The sequence below is a fragment of the Balaenoptera musculus genome, chromosome 8 (genome assembly GCF_009873245.2).
Source record: "Balaenoptera musculus isolate JJ_BM4_2016_0621 chromosome 8, mBalMus1.pri.v3, whole genome shotgun sequence".
Lineage (NCBI taxonomy): Eukaryota > Metazoa > Chordata > Mammalia > Artiodactyla > Balaenopteridae > Balaenoptera > Balaenoptera musculus.
The window spans coordinates 99109198-99126572 of NC_045792.1; the positions used below are offsets into that span (position 1 = coordinate 99109198).

General features: G+C 40.6%; 1 protein-coding gene across 1 annotated transcript; it reads right to left on the minus strand.

The window, feature by feature from the left end:
* Positions 1-1852: 1852 nt before the first annotated feature.
* On the minus strand, positions 1853-16973 carry CBLIF (cobalamin binding intrinsic factor). The gene is made up of 9 exons (XM_036861884.1): positions 16845-16973; positions 15970-16146; positions 15110-15223; positions 14554-14694; positions 12501-12682; positions 8005-8182; positions 6406-6607; positions 4142-4260; positions 1853-2075 (listed from the first exon to the last, which is right to left on the minus strand). Exons 1-9 carry the CDS (start codon positions 16945-16947, stop codon positions 2014-2016), a joined length of 1278 nt encoding a protein of 425 aa, XP_036717779.1. The 5' UTR covers positions 16948-16973; the 3' UTR covers positions 1853-2013.
* Between the last annotated feature and the right edge of the window lie 402 nt (positions 16974-17375).

Here is a 17375-nt window from a genome sequence, read left to right on the forward strand (position 1 = left end):
CACTGAAACAACGGAATGCAGTCTGGGGCATTACAGATTACGCAAAAATGAACCCACACAGACTACATTTAATTAAGGTGCTTCCTCAAAGGGGAATTGCAACTTCTCATAGCAGACCCATTGTCAATCTCACTCCCCTGTCCCCCACCCCTGCCAATACAGATGAACACAGTTAATTACTAGGTAGGTAGTTAAAACAAGGTTTTCATACATGAAACCAGCCTGAGATTCCCCCTAGTCTTTCATGCCCCTCTTTTTCCTTCAATTTCTATCATTAGAGCAAAGGCTGGGTGTGGAATACACACACACACACCTTCCTTTGGTTGCCCAATTTTTTGTTAAAGGAGAAAAAGTCATCTTTGTTTAAAATAATTTCCCCCCATTTCCATTGCTCAATTATTATGTGTTGAATGGAGAAAACTTAGAAACCAGAGAAACAAATAAACCAAAAAACATCAATCACTAATCATTCTATCATGCAGAGATAACCACTGTCACACCCTGGGACGGATGATATTGTGATGTTGTGTAGTCTGATTGCTTCACTTGGCTATGCATGAATGTCTTTTCATGTCATCAAGTATTTATCTTCAACATGAATTTTAGTGACTTATAGGAATCCCATCATACAGACCCACCAGGGTTTACCTATGCATTGCTCTGTTTTTGGACATACACATTGTTTCCATGTTTTCCATATTACAAACATTATGATATGTTATGAGAGAGCACTTATTCACCACTCCCTGAGGGTTTCTACCACTGTAACAGTCCTGGTCTTTTTCGGGGATACGGTGACTTACCTAATAGTTGTGATGGGTGTGAGGATCTGGGCCTGTGTGGTTCACGCCTCTTTCTCCTGGGAGCCAGATTGTTACCGGAGAGCAGGTTCTTACTCTGAGATGCCAGGAGGGGAGGCCTGTGATGGGGCCGTGAAGTCTGTCCACTTCTGGGCTTCAGTTTTAGGAACTGTATTGAGGCTGCATATCTAAGTTTTTTTCTCTGATCATCCCAGCTGACATTTAGATTCTTATATATATATCTGTGTCCTCTTATGATTTCCCCCTTTCTATAAATTTCAGAATTAGGACTTTTGGGGATCAAAGTGTATATCTTATGTCTTTTGATACAAATGTTCATATTCTTCTCTAGAAAGTTTGTTCCAGTGTTGACTCCAACAAGCAGAATTTACCAGTTGATTGTCTTAAATTTTTCTCCCAAAGATCTGTAACTTCCGTATTTATATACATATGTAGGACAGGGTGAGATTATAGATCTATATTTTATATCTAAAATATTATATGTATTATTTATGGGACACAGTTGTATATCTACATTTAATATATAAAACATATTATATGTTAAATTTATATTAATATTAAATACACATTATGTTCATATTAATATATTAAATACATATATAAATTATATAAAATATATTTGAAATGTGATTTACACAGAACAAATATTGGAAATGGAAGGGGAGAGTTGTGATATATCGATAACATGATTTACCTAGTTCTGAACCATCTGGGAGCTTCATATGAAATAATTTTGGTCACTTTATATATGGATGAATGAGTGTGTACATATATATGTTTACACTAGGTGATTTGAAAAGGAGTACTTGGTATAAGAAATAAAAATAGAAGTTTTAAAGATACATCATTTCCTTTATAGAATAAAAGAGTGTGTTGGTTAATTAATCAAAAAGATCAGAATGACCTTCCAAAATATCAGCGAGACGCCCCCTTTTCCCCCTCACCGTAGGTTTAAATGATGACTGGCCGTCGTCATTGTCTTGAGAAGCCGGACTTTTTCTTTCATGGGTCACAGATGTTGAAACTCCAGTGAAGTTTGCATCATTTATTTTACATTGTGGTTTCCAAGTTTTAACCAGGAATATGGTAGCATTGTAAATACCTACTTTTTTGCACAGATTTGAAATGAGGTGAAAAAAAAATTCCAGCCGTCCTCTGGGGACGTTTGATAGAAGCTCAATCCTTCTCCTCCTTAGTACTGTGTGAAGTTGGCTGTGATGTGCTCGTGGTTGAAGGGTTTGTAGTCAGCAACTCCTGGAAACAAGCAGAGAACAACACGAGGTGCCCACGGTGCCCATAACCACGCCACCCTCCCACGGGACCAGCCCATTAAATTGGTTAGAGAGACAAAATCGCCAAAGAGTTGATTAGTATGAAGGGAGCATGGAACTGAGATTCAGGGGTCCTTGTTTCCAGGTTCTCAGTTGCCATGTGGAGCACATCTTTGGCCAAGCCCCTTATATTGTGCCAGCCTCCTTCCCTCATACACACTATTGTACTACTAGTATTTATGCTGAAGAATTATTTTCAGGATTAGAAATAATGACTGCCAAATGCCTCATACAGTATCTGACACATAATAAGTATGCAAGAAAGTAGTTACTATTAAAATGGCTTATGTAAGCCAAATTTAGGGCATTCAAGGCGGGAACTCATGTTCATTTTGGAAGATTTTGTAAGAAGTGAGGAAGGGCAGTGGGTTGAGAATTCTTGTCTTTCTGGGCAGGAAACACAGATGATGACATAATCGATGATTAACTCTGAAGTAGCCAGGCATCAGAAAGCATGACAATTTCAGGCCCAAATCTTTTTGGATCTCAGAGGACTTTCTTTTCCCCAGAGAAGAAAAGTAACTGGCAGACATGAGAATTAGCCTGATTTAAGTTCCCAGGGCAATTCTTGAGATGAAGGTGGTAAGAGAATTAATAACAATAGTGATTAGCATTTTTGAACAAATGCCATGCAAAAGGTACTGAATTTACTCATTTCAAACACATTATTTCTAATCCTCACAATAACCTAAGAAATGGTTATTGCTCTTTCCATATTATGGCTGTGGGCACTGTGCCTCAGAGAAGATTCATTATTTGCCTAGTATAGCTAGAAAATAAGAGAAGGGGCTTCAGGAATTCCCTGGTGGTGCAGTGGTTAGGACTCAGCGCTTTTACTGCTGGGCCCAGGTTTGATCCCTGGTCAGGGAACTAAGATCCTGCAAGCTGTGTGGTGTGGCAAAAAAAAAAAAAAAAAAAAAAAGAGAGAGGGAGCGAGAGAAGGGTATCCTAACCAAGGCTTATGTGACTCTAAGATCTTTCTTAAATGCTGTGCTTCAATTCCACAAATTCTGAACAGATTTTTTTGTCAAATCCATGGTAGGCTCTAGGAAAAACGTCTCTCTCATTGTAGACTTGGATAATGAAGCATCTTGACAAAGCACGGTGACAATGAACATCAGGTTAACTAGGTAACATCATCCTTCGACAAAACCATAGACCAGTACTCTTTAAGTTGCAGGATATTTTAGTATTTGCACAAACATTTTAAAGATTGTTAAGGTTTTGCTGAAGTCTGAGTTTTATTCTTCCCCCTTTCCCCACCCAAACATTCTTCTTTCTGGTGATTTTTAACAACACTACAACAAAAGAAGGCGAAGAATGGATTTTGAGTGAAGCTGTGGTCTTGATTATCTGCTCTATCACATACTATGTGTATACCTTGGGCAAGTCCCTTTTTTGTTTGTGAGACTTAGTTTTTTTTGTTGTAAAAAGAGTCACTAATGCCTACAGAGTTGATGTGAGTATGAAATAAGATAACGTTACTACATTAATAGATGTTATCTTATCCCTCTCATTTATTTCCCACTGGCTATGAATTCACTGTTCTTTTGCTTTACACATACGTGTTTAATTTTTTAACCCCAAATTGGCCATCTTCTTAGATCACACACTTAAAAAAAAAAATCTTTCTCACATCTGCTTTTTCCTTCTTTAGCTCTTACTACTTTAGGTCAATCCACTTTTCTTGTTCACTGGATATTTTCCCACTGGCTTGGAGTGGAGTTAGGATTCTTGATTTTTTCAAAAGCTATTTTAGAGAGCAACCCATCTGTTCTATCTTTCTATCTATCTATCAACACTGTATATATATTCATAATATATCTGCGTATGTACATACGTATGTAACAGCTATATGTACAATTATTGTATATACATACAGTCTCACAATTATTTATCAATTAAATAAATGAATAAATTAAATATGGCAATGAAAGAATTAGCCTTCAAACGATGGAGAAAATGCCCACATTCCTTTTCTTCTCTCACCTTCATTTAAAGGTGTTTTGCCGCTCAGGAACTGCCAATACGTCTTGTGATTAACATTTTCAGCGATATTGTTAATAGAAGAGACCATAGGTCCCCAGGATGTCATTGTGGTTTCAAATCTGTAAGAATAAAATCATATACGATTAATACCTCACTTTAAGTCAGGCAATAAGAAGTTAAGATGAAGGGACAGAGACCTTCTAAATGCTTTAAAGATCAGAAAAAATCATGTTTCAAAGAGAAAATGCAAATGACTAATGAACATAAAATTACTTCACTTGGAATTAAATAAAAATAAAATGAACAGATTTTCTAAAAACCTATCAATAAGCAAATTTTTAAAATGTAAATGTCCAACAATGGGCAAAAAAATTAGGTGAGTGATGGAATGGATATCCAAGATTGACTCTTTTGCAGTTATGAAAATCACAATTTTCAATATTTTTCAGTGAAATGGGAAAATGCTTATGCAATAATATTAAGTGAAAATGTGGGATACACGTTTTATCAGAAATATCTATCTCGTATATTATGGATCACAACTATTTGTAATATGCATGGAGAAAATACCTATAAAATTATAAAAAATATCAACAGTGATTATATTGTGCATAGACTATAGATGCTTTGTTTTCTTCTTTATGCTTTCCCCCCTCAAAATTTCTTCTATGTGTATTTATTACATTTATAGTTAGGAAAAGTTAAATCAGGCAAAATTAAAGCTAAGCTTAGAGAAGAAGTAAAGTATATTCAGCAGGTTGTTGGAAAATTAAGTATTCTCGAAATGCGATCTTTATCTTGACCTGTTCTACAGAAGTTAGGGAAGTTATGGAGCTGGTCTGTGGGCGGCAGACACGTGTACTTATCCTAACCCTAGATCCCATGTCACTCGTCTATTCCTTGGCTTTTGTCAGTCTTTCTCCTGGACATCCCTCTGCAGAATTTGGATTGGGCCATCTTTCCTTTGAAAGTATCTCCTCTTTTCCTTTCCATGACCTGGCATCTTCCCCCTCCTCCTCCTACAGCTTAGGCTTCTCCATATTTCTCTACTGTTCCCTCTTTTTGCAAACTATAAACATTCCCCAAAGTTTAATGTTCTCCTTTGTGATTTATTTCTATATCTTTCCCTTTCCCAACTGGGTAGTAGAAAGAACATAAGAGTCAGTCAAATCTGGGTTCAGATCTCAATTCCACTAGTTGCATGTTATGTGATCTTCAGAATATTACTTAACCATTTTGGGCCTAAGTGGTTCTATCTGTAAAATGGGAATAATTATATCTGTCTCGTGGTTTATTGGAAGCATTGTATCTGCCACCTACTACACTGTCCCTAACTTCAGTCGTCAACTCTATCAGGTGACTACCCAATCTCTTTTGCTTGTCCTGACCTCTTTTTCTAGGACTTCCTTTATACCTCTAAAAGCTTCCTAATGTTTCTGTTTTGAATGCCAACAATTAATCATCTAAAGGAATTGGGTTTTTCTCTGAAGGACATTCTTTCTTCCTGACACTCCTACCAATAGTTTTGAAGCTTCTTGCTCTTGACCCCCACATCCAGTCACTCATGAGCCCTGGGGCATCTTCCTTGGTATGAGTACATTTCTCCTAGATGAAGTCCTCATCAGTTTACAGCTTCATTTCTGTAGTCATGCCCTAGCTTTCCTCCTTGTCACTCATTCCCCAGACCAATTAACATTTTACAATATGACTTTTCTTACTCAAAAACTTTCAACCCTTCTCTGCAACATGAAGTCCGAATTCCTTAGCCTGGTATTTCAGGCTTTCTACAATATCACCCAATCTATCCTTCCAGACATCATTCATTTAATTCAGTCCTGTATTCTCTTGTCTAGTCAAGCTGGTCTACTCATTGACCTTAAATTCCTTGCTCACTCCTGTCTCGAATGCTTTGTCCTCACCATCCCCCTCTTCCTTGAATACCATCCTTCCATATCTTCCTGTATGGTACCTATTCTTTGAATGTGGTCCAAAGCCACCAGCCTTCCTTGACTCTTCTAATCCACACTGTGCTCTCTCTCCTTTGAATTCCTGTTTTAAAAACTCCATCTTATATTGACTTGAATGATTTAATTTTTATGAGAGCCTTGCCTAGTTACTAGATTGCAGGCTCCTCAAAGGGCTATTAAATAAAGATCTGTTACATTATCAGAAGGGAAAAAAGCAAGAAAATGAAGGAAGGAGAGAGAGAATGGGAATTCAGGTTGGGCTTGGGAGGAGTGGTGCATGTCACTTGTAACACTCACTTGAATGTGGGGTTTTTGCGCTGTGCTTCCTCTAGGACAACAAGTAGCACTGATCCTCTTTTTACACTAACATTGATGGTCTCATTGAAGAGACGCTCCACACCCCTCAGCTGGTTATTTACGGTATATTTGACGGTGATATTGTATGCTGAGGTGGGAACAGGGCTAGGAGGGTTGGGTAGAGTTGGTTGCACCTCATGACCTGGGAAGAGCAAAGAGGCCAAGTTTGTTAAAGATTATGGGGTTTGTAGTATAGGTACAAAATCTCTGTTATTGGCAGCTTATACCAGAACACATTTCAAGAGATGACAGTGGTTTTGTGTCCTTTGTGGATTGTTCTGAAGAACTGGTGTGACCTATGAAGCTCTCATTTCCATCCTAGAGAATTGATCGTAGCTGACAGCTAGCTTAATAACGACAGCTTAAGAACTGACAGCTAGCTTAATAACGAATGTTTATTTTGTTAAAAGGATTTGTAAACTGAAGGGAGGATTGTGAGCCCTAAGTCACGTATTTTACATGGTGCTCTCTGTTCACTTGGGGTTTTTTGTTAACCCGAAGAATCTGGAAGCAAAGGTAGTAAGTTTCAGACCATTTAACAAAATACCTGGGCACCTAGTGTAGAATCCTAGGAAGGACTCCATGGCCACCTTGTTCAAGTTGGGAAATCTTTGGGAAGCAGCCTAAGGAGTTAGTAAATGTGGCTATGTTTGGTATGATTGTGGTCAGATTGCTTAATTGTGGTCTCTATAGATTCTGTACTGAGATAGACAAGGAGCTTACTAATCTCTGCTTATCTCAGGAAGTCCATGCAACATAAGATGAATCATACTTTATGTTAGTATTTGATTAGAAAGAAGAGTTGGAGGACTCTATACCAAAGACTCTGGGGTGATAAATTTTTTTGCAGGACTCTACTTTCTAGATGTATATTTCTGCCATGTTTGAATTTTAAGTATCTCTGTATTATATTTGTAAATGGATAAAATAAAGATATTTCAAATAAAAAGGTAATGTGCCAGATTTCCACCCCATCCCTTTGGTGTGCTGTGAGCACATTTTTATATCTCCAAGTCTTGGCTGAAATGTCAACTCTGTTCTTCTCCTAAGGTTCCCAAACTCAATGATCGGTCATACTTTCTTTGCTTTTGCACTGTATATGGTTTCTATTTCTGCTTAATACTTATTTCATTCTTCCAAATATTGTAGTTTTTGTCTACATACCATCTTCTGACTTTGTAAATAGCAGATATGATAAGATATTGCCTAATGTTTGGTGCATTTGTCAAATGAATGAATGAAGTCATATGTTATTTGACTGTTAGGACCATGGATCTTCTCTCTCCACAAGCATCCAACAAAATGATTTACCTGTAGTAGGTGCTCAGTAAATGTGTGTTGAATGAAGTGGACGTGGGAGCAGAATTCTGAGGGCAGGACAGCACGGCTGCGTGCTAACACACAACTCTTAGGAACTGGCCCTGCCTACATGGCAGTCATGGATTTAACAAGCCCTTATGCCACTTAAAATTGGTCCAAGTATCATTCCTGGCATAAGTTGCCACTTTATAGGGAGAGACAGATGTTAAGAGTTCTTACCAGGGCTGCAAGACACATGGGGCACATCTAGGTATGTCTTGCCTTTCAGGGAAGGGAGGATTTGGGCAATGGACATGGGGTTATGGAATTTCCCCTCCTTAATCTCATCCAGTACAGAATCCATGGTCTTCTGGCAGTTCCACTCCTTGTTAGGTCGTTCAGGTGTCACAGAGAGAGCCTGGGGCCGGGGTGGGGGTGGGAGGGTGGGGAGAGAGAGAGAGACAGATTAGGTATAGCTGAGAGTTGGCCTTTATTAGCTTTATAAGGGACAGACTTGATCACTAATCTTTGTGATCAACCAGAGTCCAAAACCGAAGCTGCACGAGGTTCAGGACAACATCTGTCTTATTCACGGCTGTGTCCCCACTGCTTAGTTCAGTGTCTGTCACATAGCAGTCACACAATAAATATCTGAGCTACACTCAGATTCAGGGAGTGCTATTAGGGCTGCTGTATTTACTAACAGTTCTTGCATGTAGAAGGAGGATGAGAGCTGGCAAAGCAAGCTCCTGGGGAAGCTTTAGTGTAGGACAACCTGGCCATCTAACAGTAGTAGACTTCTTTTGTTTTTTGTTGTTCTACACACCCTTTGGTGGACTCTTCCCACATTCTTTGATCATGTCAGTACTGTCAGCTAGAGGCTCCACGATCCTGGCCACAAGGGTGGACTTGTGGGCTGGGCTAATCGTAGAGTGCCATCCTGTTGGTGACAGTGATTGATGGACACATGCACTAATCAGAGTCCTTCCACGATACACAGACATTGGGAGAGAGAAACATTTCTTCCGCCTTGCTGGGGTTAGTAATCATTGAGGGGTTAGTAATCATTGAGGTGCTAATGACCATCTTTCTCAGCCACTCTGAAGAAGCCATACAGCAGGAGAGAATGAGAAAAACTATGGCTGAGAGATGATGAAAGAGTGATCCCTGATATGATTTGAGCCCTCTATTCTGATTAATCCTGAAATCACCTAATCGAGCCCTGGATCCCCCAGTTTATGTGAAATAGTAAATCTCCATTTTTTTTTCTTAAGCAAACATTATTTGGGTTTCTGTTATTTGCAAAATGAGTCTTGATGAATACACCAAGCAAGTCACTCTACTTTGCTGAGTTTTCTGTCTCATGGGTAAAACAGAAATCATAGTTCCTGCCTACCTTTGGGGCGGTCATTGGAGGTTCAGATGGGATGCTATGCAAAAGCATTTTGTAATGGTGTGTTGGGAAGCTGTCCTTAGCACCTCCCTGCCTTTAGGGTTGTGCTGACTCATCCACCAGAGCATGTTAATGGGCTGGGGTTGCTGATGACCCATTCACCTGAAGCTTTGACTGGGAAATGGGAGAAGGGAGGGGAGCCAGAAATGACTGTGAGCTAGAGGCAGTACTGTGAGCAACTAGGCAGTTTTGACAGGCTCTGTTAACCTCCCTAACCATGACAATGGCTCTTCCCAGAGGCCCCTTTACAGGGCAGTTTTGTTAAAGGGCATCAGTTAGGCTTTCCCAGCAACCGTATCTGTATCTCGTCTACTTGCCATATTCATATCCCAAATCCCACTAAGTGAGATGTATCCCCTTGGGATAAAACATCACAACACCAACTCTTTAGAAAGCAGTAATGCATTAGCCAGTTAGAAGTCAATAATAACTTCGCATGAAGAAGTTTATGTCCCCAAGTTAGGTTCTTGTCAGAGGAACCTTGAAAGCGTTGGAATATTTATGGAAGAAAGAGGAGGAAATGCCTCTGGGAAACAATGTGGGTGGCCTAGGTCACTTGAAGGGCACTGACAGCTGGCAGAGGGTGAGTGAAGGCTGCAAAGGAAGCTAAATATCACCTCTCTTCCACTGGGAGAGATCACAAACAATTATTAAATGCCACATTGTGCCTGTGACTTTTTTATACCTTTGCTATTATGGGGAAAATGAAATTCCAGGAAATTCAATATTTGCCTAAGATGGTGGCCAATCTGGGATGCAAACCCAAGTTGTTACAGCCTTAGAAACCCTTTGTTTTTGACACCAGAACATTTTAGATTAGAAAAAGTTTATATAGTAGATATCTGGTGATTTCAGACTTCAGACTGCCTGGGTAAACTCTGGCGTAACTCAGGTAGGGAGAGGTTATGTATCCTAACTGATAAGTAATCCACGTGGCCTTTGATATCTGGATATGGATGATATCTGGATATGGAGGTCCTGCCTTTTTCCAAAGAAAAACTTTAATTCCCAGGTACAGCTTTTCACGGTGTACTCTGCAGGTGCTAAAATCCCAAATAGAATTCACAAACCAAATTAGCAAAAGCAAACACTTCTCTGTCTGGCTCTAAGGTGAGCAAGGTTATTTTAAGTGAGTCATGAATAAAACTTGCCTTAGATTTCTTCAAGACTTCCTTTGTTCCCCGACAAAGCTTTCTAGACCTGAGCCCTGGCAGTGTTTTGTTCTCTGACAAAATTTTATTGACCACGACATGATGTAGAAACTGACTTTATTTTCATTAGTTGGTCCTATGGCACATTGGAGTGGGGACTTTGTATTTACTCTTATGTTTAACATGAACTAATTTCTAGTCCATTTATGCCCTTTGCTCATTTTTTAATCTTAATTTTAAAAAATATTTTAAAAATTGAGATGTAATTGACATATAACATTATATTTGTTTCAGGTGTAGTAACAAATGATTTGATATTTGTATACATTGTCAAATGGTCACAGTTTAAGTCTAGTTAACATTCATCACCACACATAGTTTCATTGTGATGAGAACTTTTAAGATTTACTCTCTTAGTAACTTTCAAATATATAATACAGTATTATTAACAATAGTCACCATACTGTACATTACATCACTAATTTTTAATGTATAGAATATCAGACCAGTCTCCAACCCCCTGCACTAGTCCAGAGCTAAATTAGATTTAGGGTTGGCATTGTAACTCCATGGTTCTGTTTCTTTATTTTTTATTGATGTATAGTTGATTTACAATATTATTTTAGTTTCAGGCATATGGTATAGTGATTCAGTATTTTTGCAGATTATACTCCATTATAGATTATTACAAGATAATGGCTATAATTCCCTGTGCTATACAGTATATCCTTGTTGCTTATCTATTTTATACGTAGTAGTTTGTACCTGTTAGTCCCATACCCCTAATTTGCCCCTCCCCCCTTCCCTCTCCCCTTTGGTAACCACAAGTTTGTTTTCTACATCTATGAGTCTGTTTCTGTTTTGCATATACATTCATTTGTATTATTTTTTAGATGCCACATATAGGTGATATCATGCAGCATTTATCTTTCTTTGCTTGATTTAATTCACTAAGCATAATATTATGATTCTCTGTTTCTTGGGATTTCCAAGTTGGGAAGGTCATGATGTAGTTTTTCTATTAATCCCATGGGGCATTTTGAGACTCTGGAGCATAAATTTCTTAGTTTGGACTACAGGATTTGGCCACAGATGACCCTTTAATTTTTGATTCTAGTTGGTTCTCTCTCCCCGTTATTATTGGTGTGTTTTCCATGGGAAGATGTTGCCCTAATCAATGGAAGGGGAGGGGTGTGTGTGTGTGTGTGTGTGTGTGTGTGTGTGTGTCTGTGTGTGTGTGTGTGTGTGTGTGGTTGTATTTGGAGCTATATCAAGCAGCATCTTATACAATCCAAGCCTGAGACTCTATACTAGGGAAGCATAGGACTGAGTATAGACTTGATGACCAGACACATCTGGCGCTGCCATATATTAGGGATCTTTGTGAGGTTGAACTGAGACTGAGATAGTAAAAGACCTTGACAAAGACTAGATGTCCAGGCAGTTTTAGATTATTTTCATTAATCATTTTGAATACAATCCCACCTTTTTTTGGATCAAGGTAAAGATCTGATAAAAGAACACTTGATTGGCAGCATGGAATCAGAAGATTCAATATTTTTTGAGGACCTCCTTGAATATCCTTATTTTTTTTTTTTGGAAGTTAGTATGTAATTTTATTCTAAATAAGAAATCACAAAAAATTAAAAATTTTAAAAGACTGGCAAATGCCATAAAGCCCATAAAAATTAGCATACATAATTGATTATCTGCCTGGCATACCACTATAATAATGGACTTCACTTATTACATAGTTTGGCTTCCACTTTTTTGGAATATCCTTATATTTTAATACACCAAACTTTCAATTGTCTATAATTATTATGAACAAACTGATCATTATTCATAATAAACCAATATATTTCTTGGATTTATTTATTTATTTATTTTTCCATGGAAGGGAAAAGAGTTCATGCACATTTGGTTTTATACTTTACCTGTGAGGTAGGGATGAATTAACACTTACCTGCATTTCACCAGTAGAGAAACTGAGGCACAGGTGCCATAAGGAATCTACCACTAGTCACAGTAGCTGGTCCTCCCCAGAGATACTACCAGAAGCCTGGTCTCTTGATCCTACAATCCAGGCTTAGGGACATGGACCCAGCGAAGGGCATCAATGATGCATTTACCTGCATGGCAAGGCCAGTGCTGTAGATGTCTCCGATGATGCCATTGTCTTGGATCCTCATGCTGATATTCTCCACAGTATTCTTTAGTACCTGACCGAACAGGACTCTGTAACCTTCCTCTGAACCTACGGGGATCTTGTGGTACATACAGGTCAGAGCCAAGGTCACCATTGCTCCTGTGTCTGAGAATCACAGCACGGGATAAGACAACCACCACCACCACAATATGAACAACTAACATTTGTGTGCTTATTGTGTTCAGGTTCATTACCTCCTTTACCCTTCAGGACAGTCTGTGAAATAGGACCTATAATTATCTCCATTTAGGGGATGAGGAAATGGGGGCTCAGAGAGGTTAGGTAACTGCCCAAGGCCACACACCTGAATGCAGATCTGTATAACTCCACAGCTCATGCTTTGAATGAAAGTCAACTAGCAGCATTTTCAATCCCACTTCTCTTGTCCCAATGTTTATCTTTCAAAATGTCAGCAGTGGTGAAGGTCCAGCCATCACCACCTCTCACTGAAGTCCTCTCTGTCACCCCACACAACAAGTGTAGTCTCTTTTCTGGATTCCTTTAGCATTTGTTGTTCGTACCTGTTTTGCAATCTCGGCACTCTCTGCTGTTACTGTGCCCTGTGAATTCTCAGATGGGGGGAGGGCGGGGATTTTCATCTCCCATAGTACCCAGCACAAGGAATTTTTTCATTATTTCATTCTTATTATGTGTGAACTGAATGGGCAAACTCTGGCATGACGAGACCAGAACAAATCAAAGACTTGCCAGATGGCACTTTTTTCATCAATCTTTTCCTCCCCACCCTAATCTCCACCCAAAATTTCATCACCTCATTAAGGATGACCATGTTGGCAAAGAAGTCCCAATTTCCTGAACTGGCAGAGAGGTCCCAGCAATGCATGAGGTCCCAGATGGGAAACAGAGGCCAGTCTGTGTTTGACCCATGGGGAGGGTACTTGCGTAAATATCTACCTGTGTGCTGGTCTGATAAAGCCTGAAGGGAGAGAGGTTGCTCATGTGGCATGTATAAGGGGTGAAAACCTGAGATAATACTGTTGCTTAGATAGTGGTAGAGGAGAAAAGATGACCACCAATGAGGGACATAACAGTGGCCCCCACAGAGGGCATCATACAGAGAAGGGATCGTTATGTGCAGAAGAAGGACATGGTGTGGTAGAGGATAGAGCTTCCATTCACAAGCAGCCACGTGCTTGCAGGATGAAGGAATAAGATGGTTCCAGTGCATCCTTGAAGGGGAGCATTATGGGTTTAATGTTCAGAGAGTAGCTGTTTAGTATAAAGAGAATATTTGGGGACTTCCCTGGTGGCACAGTGGTTGAGAATCCGCCTGCCAATGCAGGGGACAAGGGTTCAAGCCCTGGTCCGGGAAGATCCCACATGCCGCGGAGCAACGAAGCCCGTGCGCCACAACTACTGAGCCTGCACTCTAGAGCCCGCAAGCCACAACTACTGAAGCCTGCGTGCTGCAACTACTGAAGCCCATGCACCTAGAGCCCATGCTCCAACCCTGCTCGCCACAACTAGAGAAAGCCCACAAACAGCAACAAAGACCCAACACAGCCAAAAAAAAAAAAAAAGAGAGAATATTTGGATGTAGTAAGGAGAAGCATCGAGAAGAATAGAGTGTGGAAGCAACAGCAGCGATTTAAGAGGAGGTTCAGGGTGGGACTGAGTCCAGACACTGATTTAATAATTTAATCACTCGTCTGGGAACAACTCCTGACTTGGATGACATATTTATTGTTCTCAATGGAGATTCTGATTTGTCTGTAACTGTCAGACATGTCAAGTATTGTCCTGGTTTCTGTTTTATTTTCTCTCTTTCATTTATACCTTAATTCACATGTCCAACAAATATTTGCCAAGTATCTCTCATCTACAGACATTTTCATGGTCCTGAGCTCCTCTTCCATGGAAAGCTCCCCCCCCTCCCACTTTCCCTCCAGCTCTACCCTTCAGTGACCTTGATGTTCCCAGCTCAGGGCACTGTGTGAAAGTGGTGACCTACTCACCCACGTTGAAGGGAGAGGAATTGGCCAGCAGGCTCTTGGCAAAGCGGGTCGCTATGGGTAAGGTCGTCTCCGGGTTGTTCTGGCACAGCGCCAAGATCGCCAGACTGGGCCCATAGAAGGATGAAGCATGGGTATTGAGGCCTTGGAAAGGGATAGAGGGCCTTCATAAGACTAACATTCACCATAAAGAAGATATTTGTGAAAAAGGAAAAGCCAAACCTTTTAAAGAGACATTGCTAGAAAACCTGTCCAAAAAGAAAGATACCATATGGCAAGAGATAACGTCCATGTGTCTCAGAGTAACACTGTCATCTGGCATGAGAACAGAATAAAAGGGATGCTGCTCTCTTCAATGATGGCATAGAACTGTTTCCCTGGGATAGTGGTCTTTTCTAGTTCATTGGATTGGAAGTGGAGATCTCACTTGTGGGATCATCAGAGGTACTTTGTGTCTCTTGCCTAAACTTCCACTCTCCCTTCCTTTTTCTTTATAGATTTAAAATTCTCAGGAAGGGCCATTTGCCTCACTTCCCCCTCCCTTCTGATGAGGTCTTACTGGCAGGTGCCCAGTTCTCCATTTGTCTCTGTAGAATCGATACTCGGTTCCCAGGGTCTCGGCAGGAGGAGGTGAGGGCCATAATGGTGAGGGCAAGCTGGCCAATGGTAAGGTCTGTAGAAGAGAGAACAATATAGTTAAACAAAGGCGTTCTCACGGGAGAGAGCACCAGGGGCCAGGCTGAACTCTCTGCTTCTTTCCAGATCATTTCGATTTTTTAAATAATGTGATTAGTTTTTTGATCTTTCTTAAGGAAAGAAGTATGGAAAAACATTGAAGAAGTATGGAAAAACATTAAGTAGGCCATTAATCTAGTGGCCTCTATGTGACTTGACAACCCCATAAGGAATTCCTGGTATCTGTTTAGAAAAACAGCAAGAATACCCATACAAATTCCTATATAAAAAATGTATAGTTACAAGATAATTTTAACTTTACTCAAGTTTATCTAATTTGAACCTCAAGGCAACTCCTGTGAGGTGGGCAGAACAGAGATTTTATTATTATTGTTATTGTTGTTGTTATTGCTATTAGTGTTATTGTTATTAGAATTATTTGCATTTCGCAAATGACGAACTTGTGGTTGATGGGGATCTGTGACTAGTTCAAGGTCACAGAATTAGTAAGTGGCAGAGCCAGACCTGGAAATCCACTCTTTTACATTTAATCTAGAGCTCTTTCTGCTTTACTGCCCTCCTGTGTGAATGCCCTGACTTCACACATGAGTCCTTCCAAGTATGCAGGGAAAGGTGTTTGGGTGATTCAGGTACCATCACAGGTAGCACTGGGGTGGGGCGACATGGAGGTGGGCCCTGGGGGTGGAGATTCAGGGAGCGGGCAGAGGGGCCCTGGCTTCTCACCGGCTGTGTCACTGGCCATGAGCTTGTAAGTCAGGAGCTTCTGGGCCTCCAAGTTGTAGGCTCCGGCCAGGTTCATGGCAATCAAGATGCTGGGGTTTGGGAAGGCAGAGTTGACCACGGAGCTCTCCATGAGTACTTGGATGCCATTAACCAAGGGCTGCTCTGCTAAGGGAACAGCTGCAAGGGACAAAGCCGTTTACCAAACCCCTCATCCTCATTCCCTCTTCTCAGAAACATGTTTCCTGTGTCTCTTAGGAGAAGACAGGATTAGCCTTGGTATCCTCAGGGATGCTCCCTTTGGGGTGATTTTTAAAGAGCAATGGGGAAAACATTGGGCTTTTTCTTTTGAGGCCAATTAGTCCCTACATCTTCCCAAATAACCCTTATCTTTAAGAAAGTGATTTTTCACTTTGTAACATCGAGCACTATGGCTCACAGACATTTCATGCTATTTCTAGCATGTTCCTAGAAGTCACTGGTTTCCTTGCATCCATTTTTTTCTCCCTCTTACATGAAAAATATGAAAGATTTGGGATATGACCTATCCTCAGCAGGTACCCAGCATTCTCACTAGTAGTGGTACCTGGTCAGAACGGCCACTGAGGGTCTTTCTCTGTATCATCAACCATCATTCCTGCAATGGTATTTCAATTTCTCTTAAAGTAAAATGCATAGACTTGCCTCTCAAAGAACTTCTGCTATTAAGTCAGGAAAGATGCACCACACACACTCACATCCTGACTCACCCGTTTTGGAACTCCTAGAGTGATCGCTATTTTCAGGCACTACCACGTGAGCAGACGGTCAGTGTCTGAGGTTTCTGCCTATCCCCAGGGTAACTGCTTCCCTGACCTTGGAAAAAATGCTCTACTCACAGCACGAGCTTCGGGTCTGGGTGCTGGTCCCAGTCATAGCCCAGAGGAGGGTCAGGAGTTGGAGGGTGACCCGGGTCATCCCACTCTCCCCTGTCCTGTCCATGTCTCCCGTTCACAAGTCCCAGTGTTTGCAAGTAGAGTATTTCTCTACTTTTTCTTATATACGCTTCTCTTTGTAAAACAGTCTGACCTCCTCCCCCCATCCTCCAGCCACTCCTAACCACTTATGCTGACCGCTCTCTCCCTGATAAAACTAATTTCCATTTGCTTATCTAAGTTTACCTACTATAGAGCCTCCCAGGTGCCTGAAGGTCACATCTAGGCCGCACAGTCATAGGAGACACTCTGGGCTTAATATGGGGTGACCAAGTGTCCTTTACTAAAATCCTGGGAGGCCGGCTAATGTGTGCGTATAACAGAGACTTTCTCCTAAGCCTTTGCACACCCAGACAGCCTCTTGGTTGTTTATCGGCAACCACTTCATTGAGGTTTGGGGGATTCCTAAGGCACCACCTCACTTACAGTCTGAGG

Coding starts and splice junctions, on each gene's coding strand:
- CBLIF (XM_036861884.1), bottom strand. CDS start 16,947: ATGGACAGGACAGGGGAGAGTGGGATGACCCGGGTCACCCTCCAACTC. Junction 8,183..12,500: donor GCACTGGCCTTGCCATGCAG/GTAAATGCATCA, acceptor CCCCGGCCCCAG/GCTCTCTCTGTGACACCTGA. Junction 4,261..6,405: donor CGCAAAAACCCCACATTCAA/GTGAGTGTTACA, acceptor TTATTCTTACAG/ATTTGAAACCACAATGACAT.